This window comes from Cupressus sempervirens, chromosome 8 (assembly GCF_028749045.1).
Source record: "Cupressus sempervirens isolate cs-2001-9-10 chromosome 8, ASM2874904v1, whole genome shotgun sequence".
Classification (NCBI taxonomy): Eukaryota; Viridiplantae; Streptophyta; class Pinopsida; order Cupressales; family Cupressaceae; genus Cupressus; species Cupressus sempervirens.
This window is the reverse complement of record NC_143125.1, coordinates 738,974,666-738,990,069: the sequence shown is the minus strand read 5'-3', so window position 1 is coordinate 738,990,069 and position 15,404 is coordinate 738,974,666. Positions and strand designations below refer to the sequence as shown.

The 15,404-nt window shown below is 34.0% G+C and overlaps 2 protein-coding genes across 2 annotated transcripts; both read left to right on the top strand.

Moving 5' to 3' along the window:
• The first annotated feature begins 1,201 nt into the window (after positions 1-1,201).
• LOC149544546 (BAHD acyltransferase DCR-like) lies at positions 1,202-5,163 on the top strand. The gene is made up of 2 exons (XM_089796413.1): positions 1,202-1,658; positions 4,049-5,163. The coding sequence occupies exons 1-2, from the start codon at positions 1,239-1,241 to the stop codon at positions 4,910-4,912; spliced, it is 1,284 nt and encodes a 427-aa protein (XP_089652539.1). The 5' UTR covers positions 1,202-1,238; the 3' UTR covers positions 4,913-5,163.
• A 7,086-nt stretch (positions 5,164-12,249) lies between these two features.
• LOC149544545 (BAHD acyltransferase DCR-like) lies at positions 12,250-12,612 on the top strand. The gene has a single exon (XM_089795985.1). The coding sequence runs from the start codon at positions 12,250-12,252 to the stop codon at positions 12,610-12,612; it is 363 nt and encodes a 120-aa protein (XP_089652111.1).
• Positions 12,613-15,404: the final 2,792 nt, after the last annotated feature.

Sequence of the window (15,404 nt, the reverse complement as noted above, 5' to 3'; positions counted from 1 at the left end):
ATCTTACATTATCAATAATTTGTTTCTTGCTTATTAGAGTATCAAAATTTATTAATGTAATATTTCTACATTTACTTATATAAAAAATGTGATCTTTTTATAATCATGTAAAATGAGTTTACATCATCAATTGTCTTCTCAATGACTTCATAATAATAATAACAACTTACAAATTTATATCAACTCCTCAATTTAATGTCTCCTTATTTAATGTCATTTTGGTCTAACTGTTACGTGAATTTAAATAAATACGACAATTTTATTAATGATAGAAATATATGTATCTAAATTAGTAAGAGAGAATTTTTACAATTCTCAACAATGAAAAAGATTGCTCTGAGTTCTCCTTGTGCAATAGAATATTTTTAATATCAAATATAACAATCATAATATTTCCACAACTCATAATAATATTACGAGAGATTTGTTAGGTGGTATAATAGATTTTTGAAAAATCAATCATCTTCTCCACCTCTTAATGATATTAACATCTCATTAATATCACTAACCCATTCTCTTATTGTGATTATGTGGAACTCTTGAAACCATAAGAAACACTTGTAATTATTATTATTAGAATTAAAAGTAAACTCATATTTTAAGCCATCAATCTAAAGCGATGGGAAACATCTCTAATAATGTTGAAATTAAAAGCATGCTTAATCTTATGTCAAAACTTAAAATTGGATAGTTCAGTTTAATAGAATCATTAATTGTGAATTCTATTTCTTCTAATTTTTAATTCTTACACTCAACAAGATTTGATTTGCACTAAAAACCATTCAATTGGAGGCAAATTAAGAACCATTTAATTGATTGACTCATAAAGAACCATTCAATTTCAAAATGAGACATAATACCTAGAAACACTTGAGTCAGATCAATCTTTACTTATCTAAATGTGTATCCTACAACTTTAACTTTTACATTGATGACAATTTCATGACAACATACTTAATCTAACAATTAATGTGCAAGTGATGCATTTCTACAAAAGAAGCTATCAAATTAAATTATCTTACTTAAGATTTGATACATCACGAGTTCATTAATATCCAACACTGAAATTGGCCCGAGGGCGGCATCAGAATTGATGCGCATCCACCATACTTGAAATTACAATTAAAATAAGTAGGAATGTAATGAATATACTAAGTTGGTGTCTATCTATAAATCTCACAACCCAGGCCAACTGGAATGTGCCGAAGAAGAAGAACAGTTAGCGTGAGTAGAGCAAAATGATTCGTGTGGATACAAAGCGTATTGTATTTCCGGCGATCCCATGTGAAGGTGAAAAGCAGCTGGAAGTGTTGCCGTTGGAGTTAGAAATGCTATTGTGCCACTACATCCAGCAAGGCCTCCTCTTTCACATTTCCCCTTCCGACTTCTCCTCTCACGTCGAGCGTCTTGCCGAAACGCTTTCTCGGCTGCTCGTTAAATTTTATCCGTTGGCCGGCCGGTTAACAACCAGCCCTGTGGATGGTGGTATCTATATCCTCTGCGATGATTCCGGCGCAGATTTCATTGAAGCCAAGGCAGAAGATCTAAGTATTGCTGATCTGACAACAGCAGACGTGGCGCCAGCTGTCGAAGAACTATTTGCTCTCTCCGGTGCCCTCAATTTGGAAGGCCATCACCTTCCCTTGCTCGCAGTCCAGGTATATTTGGTATATTATCTTCTGGGGTTTAAAGGGAGCTGGGATTTTACAAAATCGTTTTTTTCTAAATATTTTCGTAAATTATTCCAGAGAACTATCTTGTTCTCCCCTATCTTTTGCATGAGTAAGATTGTCTAGAATTTTAAGGTTTAAGGTTTAAGTTGAAGTTCTTTGTACTTTAGGGTTTCAGGAAAATAAGTCAATTTTGATTATTTAGTACTTTTAGTCTTGGAATGAAGCTTGGTGTCTGACGCTTCAGTCATGCTGCTAACAAGAAAAATCCAGTGATATTTTAAACGGTACACCAGATTTTTACTATTGTTTTATTTTGATTATTAATATATTATATTTAAATGTTTATAGTTTTTGTTATAGTTTCAGGACAGTAATAATTTGTACTAATATTTATTACCACTTCAAAATTTGTCTATATTCATGTACATATATTCGACCAAAGATTCAAATAGTGTTGGAGAAGTCGTTTAATAGTTGTTCAAAAGTTCTAATAAGTTCTAATACTTAGAATGGAAATGACAGCTTTTGATACATTGCAAATATATTAGTAGACTTTTACTAATCATTTTAAGGATGTCTTTAAAGTTAGTAATTAAAAAATTGGGGGAATAATGGATAAAGAAGGGTAATTAGTGCTCTTTCTCTAATTTATAGAAGTAAAAATGTTGAACTCTGTTGAAACCAACACACAATCCTTAATTCTTATTTTCATGTTGATCAGGGTTTCTCAACTATGAGTTTTGATAAAGCAATTTATTACTTTTTTAATCATAGAAATTAAGGTTCAACCTTTAGAGTATTAGTATATTTAATTGGAATGTTGTGTGTCATACACTTTAAAATGTAATGCTGATTTTCCATTGAGGTACTTTGGTTTAAGGTTTTTATAAAATGAAATGAATGTTTTTAAAGATTTTATAAGATGAGACATTTAAGGAGATCTAAAAGTTGAATTGTGCCATGGTTCTTAATTTGGACTATTATATGTCTCCTTCTTGATTATGGTTGTCTTATTGTAGATTTTGATCAAATTATTAGAGGATTAGGTTACATAATTCAAATGTTCTTCTGTGTCATAACTTTTTAAATTTATAATTCTATATTATTTCCACAAACTAGTGCGCAATGACAACAAATTTTTTTAATGCTCCCATCTTTCACTATTTTTTTCATGTTCATTTGACTGTGTGAACTACTTATCAATAGGGGTATCAACAATTTATGGTTCCACTTTATATTTAATACTATGTTGTGTCTTTGGTACTATTGGCATGCTAGATTAAAATTGCTTTGCACTATATATTTTGCTTTGCCTAAATTGTTTTGTCCATATTACTAATTTGAGTTTCTATTTCATATGATTTTAACTTTTAAAATTATTGTTTGGGCTCTCTTGCATTCAATACATTGTTTATTCATCCTCTTTGACACTTTTCTTAACCACATATTGTTAAATGTCACTATCACCTTTTTGTTTGTTCCGCTTTTTATATTGTCATGCTATTACATCAAACTTCAAAACCATAAAAAACTACCTCTAATTTTTAAAAGGAAAAATCATATAAGATATTTATTTTCCATTCCCTAACTGTTCAGCATTTATTTCAAAAATATATTAAGTTTTCCATCCTCCTCTCTTACACGTCTTTCAATTATTCTTTCTATAAAAATAATGAACAAGTATTCGTATTCATTTACCACTTGACTGTTCAGTATTTATTTCAAATATATATTAAATTTTCTATCCTCCTTTTCTTACACATCTTTCAATTATTCTTTCTATAAAATTAATGACCAAGTATTAGCATTCATTTACCACTTAGAAGGAGTTAAAATTTATTCATATCACAATCCTTGCTTTTGCCAAAATCCTTGCGTTCCAACCTCCTAACAAAATAGTTCTCGAGCTCTCACATGTTCGTACACACAGTGCCTTGATTTTCAATGTGGTCATTTTTGTTCGCTGGAATTACCCTGGAATAGGGAAACGGGAATAGGAAAATTGGAATAGATCTATTCCAATTTTAGTCCAAAATGAGAATAAATTGAATTCTAATTTTTTTTTGGAATTCGATTTATTCTCATTTTGGGCCAAAATTGGAATAGATCTATTCCAATTTTCCTATTCCCGTTTCCCTATTCCAGGTTAATTCCAGCAAACAAACGGAGACTTAAATATTTGATGATGGACATAATGATTCATTGTAAAGTACCTCTTTTGCCTTATTTTTGTTTCTTTCCCCTCATAATTAAGCCAGTCATACACTCCACAAAACTTTGAAAAACAGTAATATTTACCAAAATTGGGTTCATAATAAAGTGAACTTGGTATGTACGAAGTGCTTCTTTATTAAATGCTGGTATGAAAATTGCAGGTGACTCAGCTGAAAGACGGCATGGCGGTGTGTTGCACGGTCAATCATGCCGTAGCTGACGGCGCCTCCTTTTGGCATTTCTTCAACTCATGGGCCCACCTCTGTAGAAATAACTGTGACGACATCCCTCTCAATCCCATCCATGACCGTTCTATGCTAAGGCTCGGTGGGCCCACAGTTAAGCTCGGCTTCGACCCGGACGGTCACATCCCTAGGTTTTGCCCGCCTCCACTAAGGGTTAAAATATTCCATTTCAGCGCCGAGACGATCAGCCGCTTCAAGGAGCGGGCCAACCGGGATTCACCAGTCACTATATCCTCCTTCCAGGCACTATGCGGTCACCTGTGGCGGGCCATTACGCGTGCCCGCGGGCTCGCACCGGACGAGCCCACCAACTTCTGGGTGTCCGTCAACTTACGGTCACGGCTTCGTCCACCGCTGCCAAACTCCTATTTTGGCAGCGTTATTCAAAATATTTTCGCGACCGCTACGGCTGGCGAGCTTAGCAGTTTTCCTCTCTCCTTCCCTGCTGGTATGTTGAACGGTGTTATTAGTGGTCACATGGACGGGGCTATCAGGAATATGATTGATGAGTGGCGTAAGCAGCCGATTGTTATTACGCTGGATCAGATTCAGAAGAATTGTGTAGTGATTGGGAACTCTCCGCGGTTTGAGATGTATGAGAATGATTTCGGGTGGGGTAGACCGGTAGCGGTTAGGAGTGGGATGGGGAATCACTTTGACGGGAAAGTGTCTGCTCATCCCAGTAGAGAAGGCGGAGGGAGCGTTGAATTGGAGATTTGCCTTCCCCCGGCCACCATGAACAAGTTGGAAGATGATGCTTCGTTTACTGCTTCTTCTTGATCCAACCCATTTAGTATGCACGGATACATCGCAATGTTTTCTCCGGTTCATTTAAAGGTGTTATATGATATATCTTTAATAAGTGGTGGTTAGATTTTATCTGAAACACTAAAATTTGATGTAAATATTCAGTATTGTTAGCTCCTGTCTGCGGCAGGAATACTAGTTGAACCTTAAGGTGTGCAAAGTAATTGCTTTCAACCGATAGGATTTCAGAATTAATCTATTCTTTATTGTGACGTTTCAAATCACACACTGTGTTTTATATAATTAGTTATTTTGATATATTTTTTAATTTATAAAAAGGCTATTTATCTATATTTTCATTGGCTCTTACTACTATTGCAGGCAATTGGGATCAATTTGAGATTTTCAGTTTATTTTTGGCTGAGGCCTGTGTTAAACACCTCTCTCTAGGTATTTCATAGTGTTTTAGAAATACTGGTTCCAGAAGTTTCTGACCAAAGATTTCTGAACTCTAAGGGTTTGCAGTGTCTGTCAATGTAAACAAATACTTAATTTTTCCTCTTTATAGTGTTAGAGTCTCTGTAATTTCTTCTTGAAAGAGCAAAATTTTATTTTGCTATGTGATTATTCAGATTCATTTTTTAAAAAAATAGAAGCCCCTTAGTTTTATGAAGGTGGAAAGGGAACGGGGCTGCAGATAGCCTCACCGGCACCTCTACTTATAAAATATTTTGTAAAAAATAGAAAGTGGCTTCTGCTTTATTTTATAGGAAGTCTCCTCTCAAACCTTTTCCTCTATTCTAATGGATGAGATTTCAAGATCTGAAAATATGACTATTGACTTTCGTGTTTTAAAAAAACATGTTGGCTTCAAAACATTTATGAGATGAACAAATTCTTCTCTCCTTCCATGCCTCATACAATATATTTCTTATTTTTCACCTTAATAAATCTTGTGATGTTCTTTGTTTTTACACTATAAAATGTAGATAACTTATTTTAAATTCCAAACCTAAATGGGTGAGTGAAGTAGATCAATAATTAAAACATAGTCAATTATAGAGGTCGTAGTTAATATAAATTATAATTTATTTGATTATAGGTTTTTTCTTCATTCTTTGGTGATAGTTTTTTATTTTTAGGAAAGTGATATGTGAGTGAAGTAGATCAATAATTAAAACATAGTCAATTATAGAGGTCGTAGTTAATATAAATTATAATTTATTTGATTATAGGTTTTTTCTTCATTCTTTGGTGATAGTTTTTTATTTTTAGGAAAGTAATATATTTTGTACAATAGATTAAGATTATTTAAATTAGTTACTAAAATCTACATCATTTTTCTTTTGTTTCAATTGTTTAGATTTGTTTCTATTATAAAATAATTAAAAATAAATAAATTCAAATTTTAATATATTTTTAATCAACTTTTTAAAATAAATGTCTATTTTTAAAAATAAGTTTTGAATCATATTTATGGAGATGTATTATTAAAAAAGTTATAGTACTATCAAAACAATTTATTTATTTATATTTCATAAATTAAGTTAATTTTACAAAAGAAGATTTTATAGAAGTATTATTCAAAAGTTACAATGTATCTAAATTAATATTGAAATTAGTTTAGTAATGTCCTTAGATATATATATTTAGATGCTACTAAAAATTATCTTCAACAAAATATATGAAAAAGAAATTTTCATTCAAGGAAATCTAATCCATCAATATCAATTTTAATCGTATTAAAGAGAAAAGATTAAAATATAAAATTAAATATTTTGAACTAAAAGAAAATGAAACTTCTTAATGAACCCACTTTTAAAATGTGGAGGAATAAAAAAAATATCTCTTACTAGAAAAGTATTTATATTGCAGGTACACATTTAATTTTACAATATAATGTCAAAATTCTAATTAATTGCTAGAGAGAAATGATCTAAACACTCATGCAAGAAATTGAAATTCATAAGAAACTCAATAAGAAATTGGAAAATTCAAGGCAAGTAGTTGAACAAGACACTCATGCAAGAAATTGAAATTCATAAGAAACTCTATAAGAAATTGGAAAATTCAAGGCAAGTAGTTGAACAAGCGATGTTTAGAAATGCACTACGATCAAAATGTTGTCTTTAAATGCCAATATTAGAGGGTTAGTTTAATCATATTTGGACCATCTCATGTGGGAAATTTACAAGAGCAAAAAATATAGAAAATATGAAGAAAAATAATGCACAATTTTACATAATACATTTCTTCTTTTTCACCTTAATAAAGCATGTGAGGTTGTTTGTTTTTACATTATCAAATGTAAATAAATTATTTTAAATTACAAACCTAAATATATTTTAAAACATAAAATATATCACTTCTTAATGAACTCACTTTTAAAACAAGGAGAAATAAGAAAAAAATACTTATTAAGAAAATAAAAATGTCTGAAAACAAATATGAAATAATAACTACTTATATATAGAAAGTATTTATTGTACATGAACACATTTAATTTAACAATATAATGTAAAAATTCTAATTAAATGTGGGAGAGAAATGATCTAAATACTCATGCAAGCATTTGAAATCCACATGAAGCTCTATAAGAAATTGAAAATTTCAAGGTAAATAATTGAACAACAAATATTTACAATATACTAAGATCACAATGTTGCTTTTAAATGCCAACATTAGAGGGTTAGTTTAATCATATTTGGATCATCTCATATGAGAAATCTATAAGAGCAAAAAAACTCATCTACAAAATCCATTAGTTAGAACTAGTTAACTTGAAACTAACATTTAAATTCTAACGATAAAGCAACTTGTGATATCTTGTATGTCCCAAATGCAATACAAATATTTGATCTAGAACTTTTACCTTGACATGTTCAAATAGGAATAAAAATAAATAAAAATAATTTTATTTTTTGAATAATCATTCAGTAAAACACATGATGTTCTACAAAATGAAATTAGACTATGAAAATAATGATAATCACACAATGCTAAACAACACTTGTAGTTGAGATACAAATATATTCTACAATTCAAATACACAACAAACAAGCTTCAAAGGATGTTAAGAAAAGTAAATGCTTTTAAAATTTCATCAAAATACAAAATCACCACCCATATATACATGGGATGAATCTTCAATAGTTAAAAAATATGACCAATTCATATTATTAGTCTCTATTTATGAATTTATTTTGCTAATTTAAAAAAGAGGTAAAATTTTTAAGGAAATAAATAAGGTGTCTTGTTAAAAGAGGTGAAGACCTTTTAGGAAACAAATAATATAATTTGCTAAATATTAAAATTATGACCTTCAAGCTGTTATCCAAGCTCTTCCTACTTATCGAAGCATGGTTCATGCTGCACCTATTTACTTTCTCAAGGAGTTTGATGCTCTTTCTCGACAATTCCTTTGGAGTGGTAATTTGCGTAGTACTAAATGGAGCCTGGTTAATTGGGCAACTGTTTGTAGGCCTAAAAAGGAGGGTGGTCTTGGTCTTCGATCTGCTCTATTGAGTAGTCAAACTTTGGCTGCTAAACTTTATTGGCGATGGTGCTCTGGACAACATGAACTTTGGGCTCATATTATCACTCATAAATATTTTCATGGTGTTGATCCTTGCTCTGTTTCTGTAGTTCCTCTTGAAGGCCATGGCTCAATGGTTTGGCATACTTTGAAGACAGGTGCGATGTTGGTAAAGAGGGGTCTGTTTTGGATATGTAAAAGAGGTTCTGAGGCTTTGTTTTGGTCTGATGCTTGGGATGGATTCCCTTCCATTTTATCCATATACCCTCATCTTTAGCCTCTTTGTGACTCTTTTCTTGCCGTTGGATGGGATAAAGTGGCTCATTACAAGAGTCCTTATCAATTGGGACCTGTTGTTGGTTACAGATGGAAGCATTCTTCTGATTGGCCTCCTGGCGGTACAGACATGGATCGTCGGGAGCTTTCTCAAATTCTGGCCTCTAGAGAGTGTTCTTCTTTGCTTGGTCCAAATGTTTTGGCTTGGGGCAGTACCTTGTCTAATAGATATCATGTCTCTGCTGGGTATCGGGAGATAACTAGACAATTATTTGGGGATGCTGAGGTCCCTTGGTGGAAGCAAGTTTGGAATAAAGTTTCTTGGTCCAAGTGCAATTTTTTCATGTGGCTAGTGGCTCACAACCATTCTCTTACCTGGGATAATCTTTGTAAACGTGGACTTCAGGGCCCCTCTTATTGTGTTTTGTGTGGTAATGGAGAGGAGTATGTCTCCCATCTGTTCTTCCATTGCTCCTATTCTACTCAGATATGGCACCTTTGGTGGAGCGCTTGGGGTTGCTCTTGTTGGCATGCTTCCTCTTTGCCTGAGTTTTGAGCCCGCTTGGGTACTGCTCCCTCCAAGTCTTCTTTTCTCCATGCTGCTTGGATTGCTGGCCCATCTTTCATACTTTGGCATATTTGGTTGGAGAGGAATCGTCGCATATTCCAAGATGTTCAGCTTGGTGTTTTGCATCTTTGGTGGAAAATATCACATTCTCTTTAGGAAACTATTTTTGTGAAGTGTGAGCTTGATGGGGGTATGGATCCGGTTGATCTTGCTATCTGTAATCGCCTCAATTTTCATCTGCAGGATGGGGCTGCGGCTCATAGGTTTCCTTCTATATCCAGGCAGCTTCACCATCAGAGGAAGGGTCGAGTTAACCGGGATGGGCACTGGACTCCTCCTCCCTGTGGAGTTCTGAAAATTAACACTGATGGTTCTTCCCATGGAAATCCTGGTCTGGCTGGTATTGGCGGAGTGGCTCGTTGTAGTTCTGGGGATGTTAAATTTTTCTTCTCAATTCATAAGGGTGATTATACTAAAAATCTCATGGAAGCTCAGGCTATTTTATATGCTGTGGAATAGTGTTTCTTGCTGGGATGGAGTAAGATTATCTATGAGTCTGATTCCCAGGTGGTGGTGAACATGCTTTCTTCACACGAGCTTGAGGATGTTAGTTGGCAGCTGGCCACTGTTGTTAAGCAGATTCTTTTCTTCTCTTCCTCTTTTTAGTTCATTAGGTTCACATATATTCCTCGTGAATGGAATAGAACTGCTGATTGTTTAGCCAAATGGGCATCTAGTCATGATCCGGGTTGGAATATTAGGGATAGGAGGCAACTGTCCTTTGAGATGGTGCAAGAATTTGATGATCTTGTTGCTCAGGATCGAGCTCCTTGTTGAGCTCTCCTTGTTGTATTTATTTCTGTCTTAATAAATTTTTACCCCTCTTTTTGCTAAAATTTCAACATAATTAGAAAATATTTGAAAGTCATTGAAAAAATATATTTTCCAATTGGGTTGACAATTATTCGACAAGAAATTATAAAATCGCTTAACTAAGAAATGTAGGAGTGAAATAGAGTCTTTGGAGAAGGTTTTGAAATCTTCTCCACCTCTTAATGATATTAATGTCTCATTAATATCACTAAACCATTCTCTTATTGTGATTATGTGGAACACTTGAAACCATAAGAAACACTTGTAATTATTAGTAAGCCGTCAATCTAAAGCGATGGAAAACATTTTTATTAATGCTGAAATTAAAAGCATGTTTAATCTTATGAATGATTCAAAGCTGAAAATTAGATAGTTCAGTTTAATTGTACCAGTAAAAGTAATTGTGAGTTCTATTTCTTCTAATTTTTCATTCTTACGCTCAACAATATTTGATTTGTGATAGACTCATTAAGAACATTCAATTGGAGGGTTCATTAAGAACCATTTAATTGATGGGCTCATAAAGAACCATTCGATTTCAACATGAGACATAATACCGAAAAACACTTAGTCTAAATTGAGGCGAGATCAATCTTTACTTATCTAAATGTATAAGCAGCATATCTACAACTTTTAACTGTTACATCGGTGACAATTTCATTACAACATTCTTAATCTAACAATTAATGTGCAAGTGATGCATTTCTACAAAATTAGCTATCAAAATAAATGATCTTACTTAAGATTTGATTCATCACGAGTTCATTAATATCCAACATTGAAATTGGAATTGATGCGCATCCACCATGCTTGAAATTACAATTAAAAGAAGTAGGAATGCAATGAATATATTAAGTTTGTGCCTATCTATAAATCTCACAACCCAGGCCAAGTGGAATGTGCCAAAGAAGAAGAACAGTTAGACTATATAGAGCAAAATGATTCGTGGGGATACAAAGCGATCCCATGTGAAGGTGAAAAGCAGCTGGAAGTGTTGCCGTTGGAATTAGAAATGCTATTGTTCCACTACATTCAGCAAGACCTCCTCTTTCATATTTCCCCTGTCGACTTCTCCTCTCATGTAGACCGTCTTGCCGAAACGCTTTCCCGGCTGCTCGTTAAATCTTATCCACTATTTTATTTTAATTGTTTATGCCTGTTATTTAACTGTTTTATAGTTTATGTTATAGTTTTAAGATTTATTACCATTTAAAAATTTGTCAATCATCATATACATATGTTCTCCTATGGATACCAGTAAAAGTTGGAGAACTTGTTTAATATTGATACATCTAAAATATGTTCAATAGTACTTCGAATCCAAATGAGGGGTATTGATATATCTAAAATATATTAATAGACTTTTAGTTATTATTATTTTAGATGCCTTTAAAGTAATTGGAAGATTGAGTATATCTTTAGAGTATTTGTATATTTGATTGGAATGTTGTGTGCCTTAGACTTTAAGATGTAATGGTAAATTTTTTTCACTATGGTTATCACAATCCTTTTTTAATTTTTAATTTTTTGTTAAAGAAAAGCAATTACAAAATGAATAAAACAAAATAGAACGCAATTCCTGTTTTGCATACTCGTGTTTCCACCTGCTCACAATATAGTTCAAGAGCTCTCACATGTTCCCATATACAATGCCTTGATTTTCCATGTGGTCATTTTCGTAGTCATGTTAATTAATTGTTGGACAATGATGGACATAATGATCCATTGTGAAGTAGCTTCTCTTTTGCCTTATTTTTCTTCCTTTCCACCCAGAAGTAAGCCGGTCGCACACTACACCAAAAATATTTTCCCAAAATTAGGTTTACAGGATAGTGCCATTGGTAGGTAGGGAGCTCTTCTTTATTAAATGCAGGTAACTCAGCTGAAAGATGGCATGGCGGTGTGTTGAACGGTCAACCATGCCGTAGCGGACGGCAGCTCATTCTGGCATTTCTTCAACTCATGGGCCCACCTCTGTAGGACTAACTCTTGCAATATCCCTCTCAATCCCATCCATCACCGTTCCATGCTAAGGCTCGGTGGGTCCACAGTTAAGCTCGGCTTCGACCCGGACGATCACATCCCTAGGTTTTGCCCGCCTCCACTAAGGGTTAAAATATGACGATCAGCCGCTTCAAGGACCGGGCCAACCGGGATTCACCGGTCATTGGTGGTCACATGGACGGGGCTATCAAGAATATGATTGATGAGTGGCGTAAGCAGCAGGTTGTTATTACACTGGATCAGGTTCAGAAGAATTGTATAGTGATTGGGAACTCTCCGCGGTTTGAGATGTATGAGAATGATTTCGGGTGGGGTAGACCGGTAGCGGTTAGGAGTGGGATGGGGAATCACTTTGACGGGAAGGTGTCTGCTCATTCGAGTAGAGAAGGTGGGGGGACCGTTGAATTGGAGGTTTGCCTTTCTCTGGCCACCATGAACAAGTTGGAAGATGATCCTGAGTTTACTACTTCTGCTTGATTGAAGGCAAAGAGAGACAAATAAAGAGAAATAACACTGATTTCATTGTCTTACTGCCTTACCCAAATGCATTACATAAGGCCTCTATTTATAGAGGGTATGAGAACTCTCTACACACAACATATTTTACACATGTTAAACTACATTAAATATAATATTAAATATGCACTGTTATTTTGTTGGTTGAGTCGGCTCATTGTCTGCAATTTATTGTGGACGGTGGATGGACGGCTGAGTTGGGCTGCTGGAACGGCAGAGTGGTTGGCTGGACGGTGCTGGATGTCTGCTTTTAATGACAAAAGTTACTACCGACTACCGCCAACACTCCCCCTTAATTTTTGTCATTAACAAATTTTGCATCAGTAATACCCAATTTCTCTCGCAGATATTCAAAGTTATTCTTTGGTAATGGCTTAGTGAATATATCTGCCAATTGATCTTTAGATTTGCAGAACTCAAGGTGGATTTCTCCATTACTGACCAATTCTCTGATGAAGTGATACCTTGTATCAATATGTTTGCTCCTCTTATGAAATACATGATTTTTAGATAATGCTATTGTTGATTTGTTATCACAAAGAATTGGCGTTGGTTCCTCCTGATGATGGTGAAGATCGAACAAAATTCGACGCATCCATACTGCTTGACATGCTGTGGAAGTGGCAGCTACATATTCTGCTTCAGCTGATGAGATTGTCACTATAGGTTGCTTCTTTGATGCCCATGATGTAGCTCCTGATCCAAGGTGAAAGATATATCCAGAAGTGCTCTTCCTGTCATCAATGCTACCTGCAAAATCACTGTCAGTATAACCAATCAAACCAAAATTGTTAGCTTTGGAATATAGAATTCCATATCCCATTGTTCCTGCAATATATCTCAATATCCTTTTTCCAACTTGCCAATGAGAATTCTGTGGTGATTCCATGAACCTTGAGATTAAACTGACACTATACATGATGTCTGGCCTTGTAGCTGTCATATACATTAAACTTCCAACAAGTCTTTTAAACATAGTTGGATCAACATTTGAGCCCTTTTCTTCCTTGCTAAGTTTTGTTCCTGTTGCAACTGGAGTTGACACTGGATTGCAATTCATCATTTTAAATCTCTTTAAAACATCCTTTATATACTTGGATTGACAAATGAAGATACCTTTGTCACATTGAATAACTTCAATACCTAAGAAATATCTCATCAACCCCAAATCTGTCATTTCAAATTCTTTCATCATTTCTGACTTGAACATGTCTACTGATAGATTTCCAGTGAATATTAAGTCATCAACATACAAGCATACAATCAAAATCTGACCTTCCCTATTAGTCTTAACATATAACGTGGGCTCATTGTTACTTCTATTGAATTTATTACTTATCATGTATGAATCAATCCTCTTATACCAAGCCCTAGGAGCTTGTTTCAAACCATAAAGTGCCTTGTTTAGTTTATATACCTTGTTTTCATGCCCACTAACCTCATAACCAGGTGGTTGTTTAATATATACCTCTTCATCAAGAAAACCATTCAAAAAAGCTGATTTTACATTCATTTGATACAATTTCCAATCATTTTGTGCTGCTATTGCTAAAATAGTTCGAACTGTGTCAAGTCTAGCAACTGGAGCAAATGTTTCATTATAATCAACTCCATATTGTTGTGAAAAACCTTTAGCAACTAGTCTTGCCTTGTGCTTAACAATTTCACCTTTTTCATCAAATTTAGTTTTGTAAACCCATTTGACTCCTATACACTCTTTTCCTTTAGGTAAATCCATTAATTCCCATGTGTTATTTCTTTCAATAGAGTCAATTTCTTCATCCACTGCCTTGATCCATTTATCTTCTTTAATTGCTTCATCAAAATACAATGGATCACAAGAAAATAAAGCAAAATTTGAGTAAATATCTACATTCTCTTCTTCTTGATCATATATTTCTTTGAAGCTTCTTGTCTTCTTACCTTTGTAACCTGTTGTTGAGAATGTTGAATCAGATTTATCACTTACATTTGAACTTGGAGGTGAGGCACCTTGCACAAAGTTCCTTGGTGGAGTGTTGGGTGTTGATTGAGTCCCATGTTCCTTTAATTCATCATCACCTTGTAATATTGGTGCTTCTCTTGTGACTTGTTTGTTATCATTTTCATGCCATGAATCTTCTTCTTCAAATTTAACATCCCTGCTAATGATCAATTTCTTTGAAATGGGATTATACAATCTATAAGCCTTTGATTCTTCACTATAGCCAATAAAGATGCATTTTTCACTTTTATCATCCAATTTCTTTCTCAATTCAGATAGAACTAATGAATAAGCAATACAGCCAAAAACTCTAAAATGGGATACTGTATGTTTCTTACCATTCCATGCTTCTTGTGGAATTGTGTTCTTAACACTCTTTGTAGGACTCCTGTTCAAAATGTATACAGCACATGCTACTGCTTCTGCCCAAAACTCATTGGATAGATTTTTGGCCTTCAACATACTCCTTGCCATTTCCATTATGGTTCTATTCTTCCTTTCTGCTACACCATTTTGTTGTGGTGTGTACCTTGTGGTAAACTGCTTCTTAATTCCATGAAATCTGCAAAATTCTAGAAAATCATTAGAACTGAATTCACCACCTCTGTCAAATCGCAATACCTTGATGTAGTGACCACTTTGTTTTTCAACCAAATTTTTGAAATCCTTGAACTTTTCAAAAGCTTCACTTTTTTGTTTGAGAAAGTATATCCAAATCTTCCTACTAAAATCATCAATAAATGTTAGGAAATATATACTTCCTCCTAAA

Bases quoted from the DNA above. Each gene is read 5' to 3' on its own strand.
- LOC149544546 (XM_089796413.1), top strand. From the start codon at position 1,239: ATGATTCGTGTGGATACAAAGCGTATTGTATTTCCGGCGATCCCATGT. The intron at 1,659-4,048 runs GTATATTTGGTA...TGAAAATTGCAG, and splicing joins TTCCCTTGCTCGCAGTCCAG to GTGACTCAGCTGAAAGACGG.
- LOC149544545 (XM_089795985.1), top strand. From the start codon at position 12,250: ATGACGATCAGCCGCTTCAAGGACCGGGCCAACCGGGATTCACCGGTC.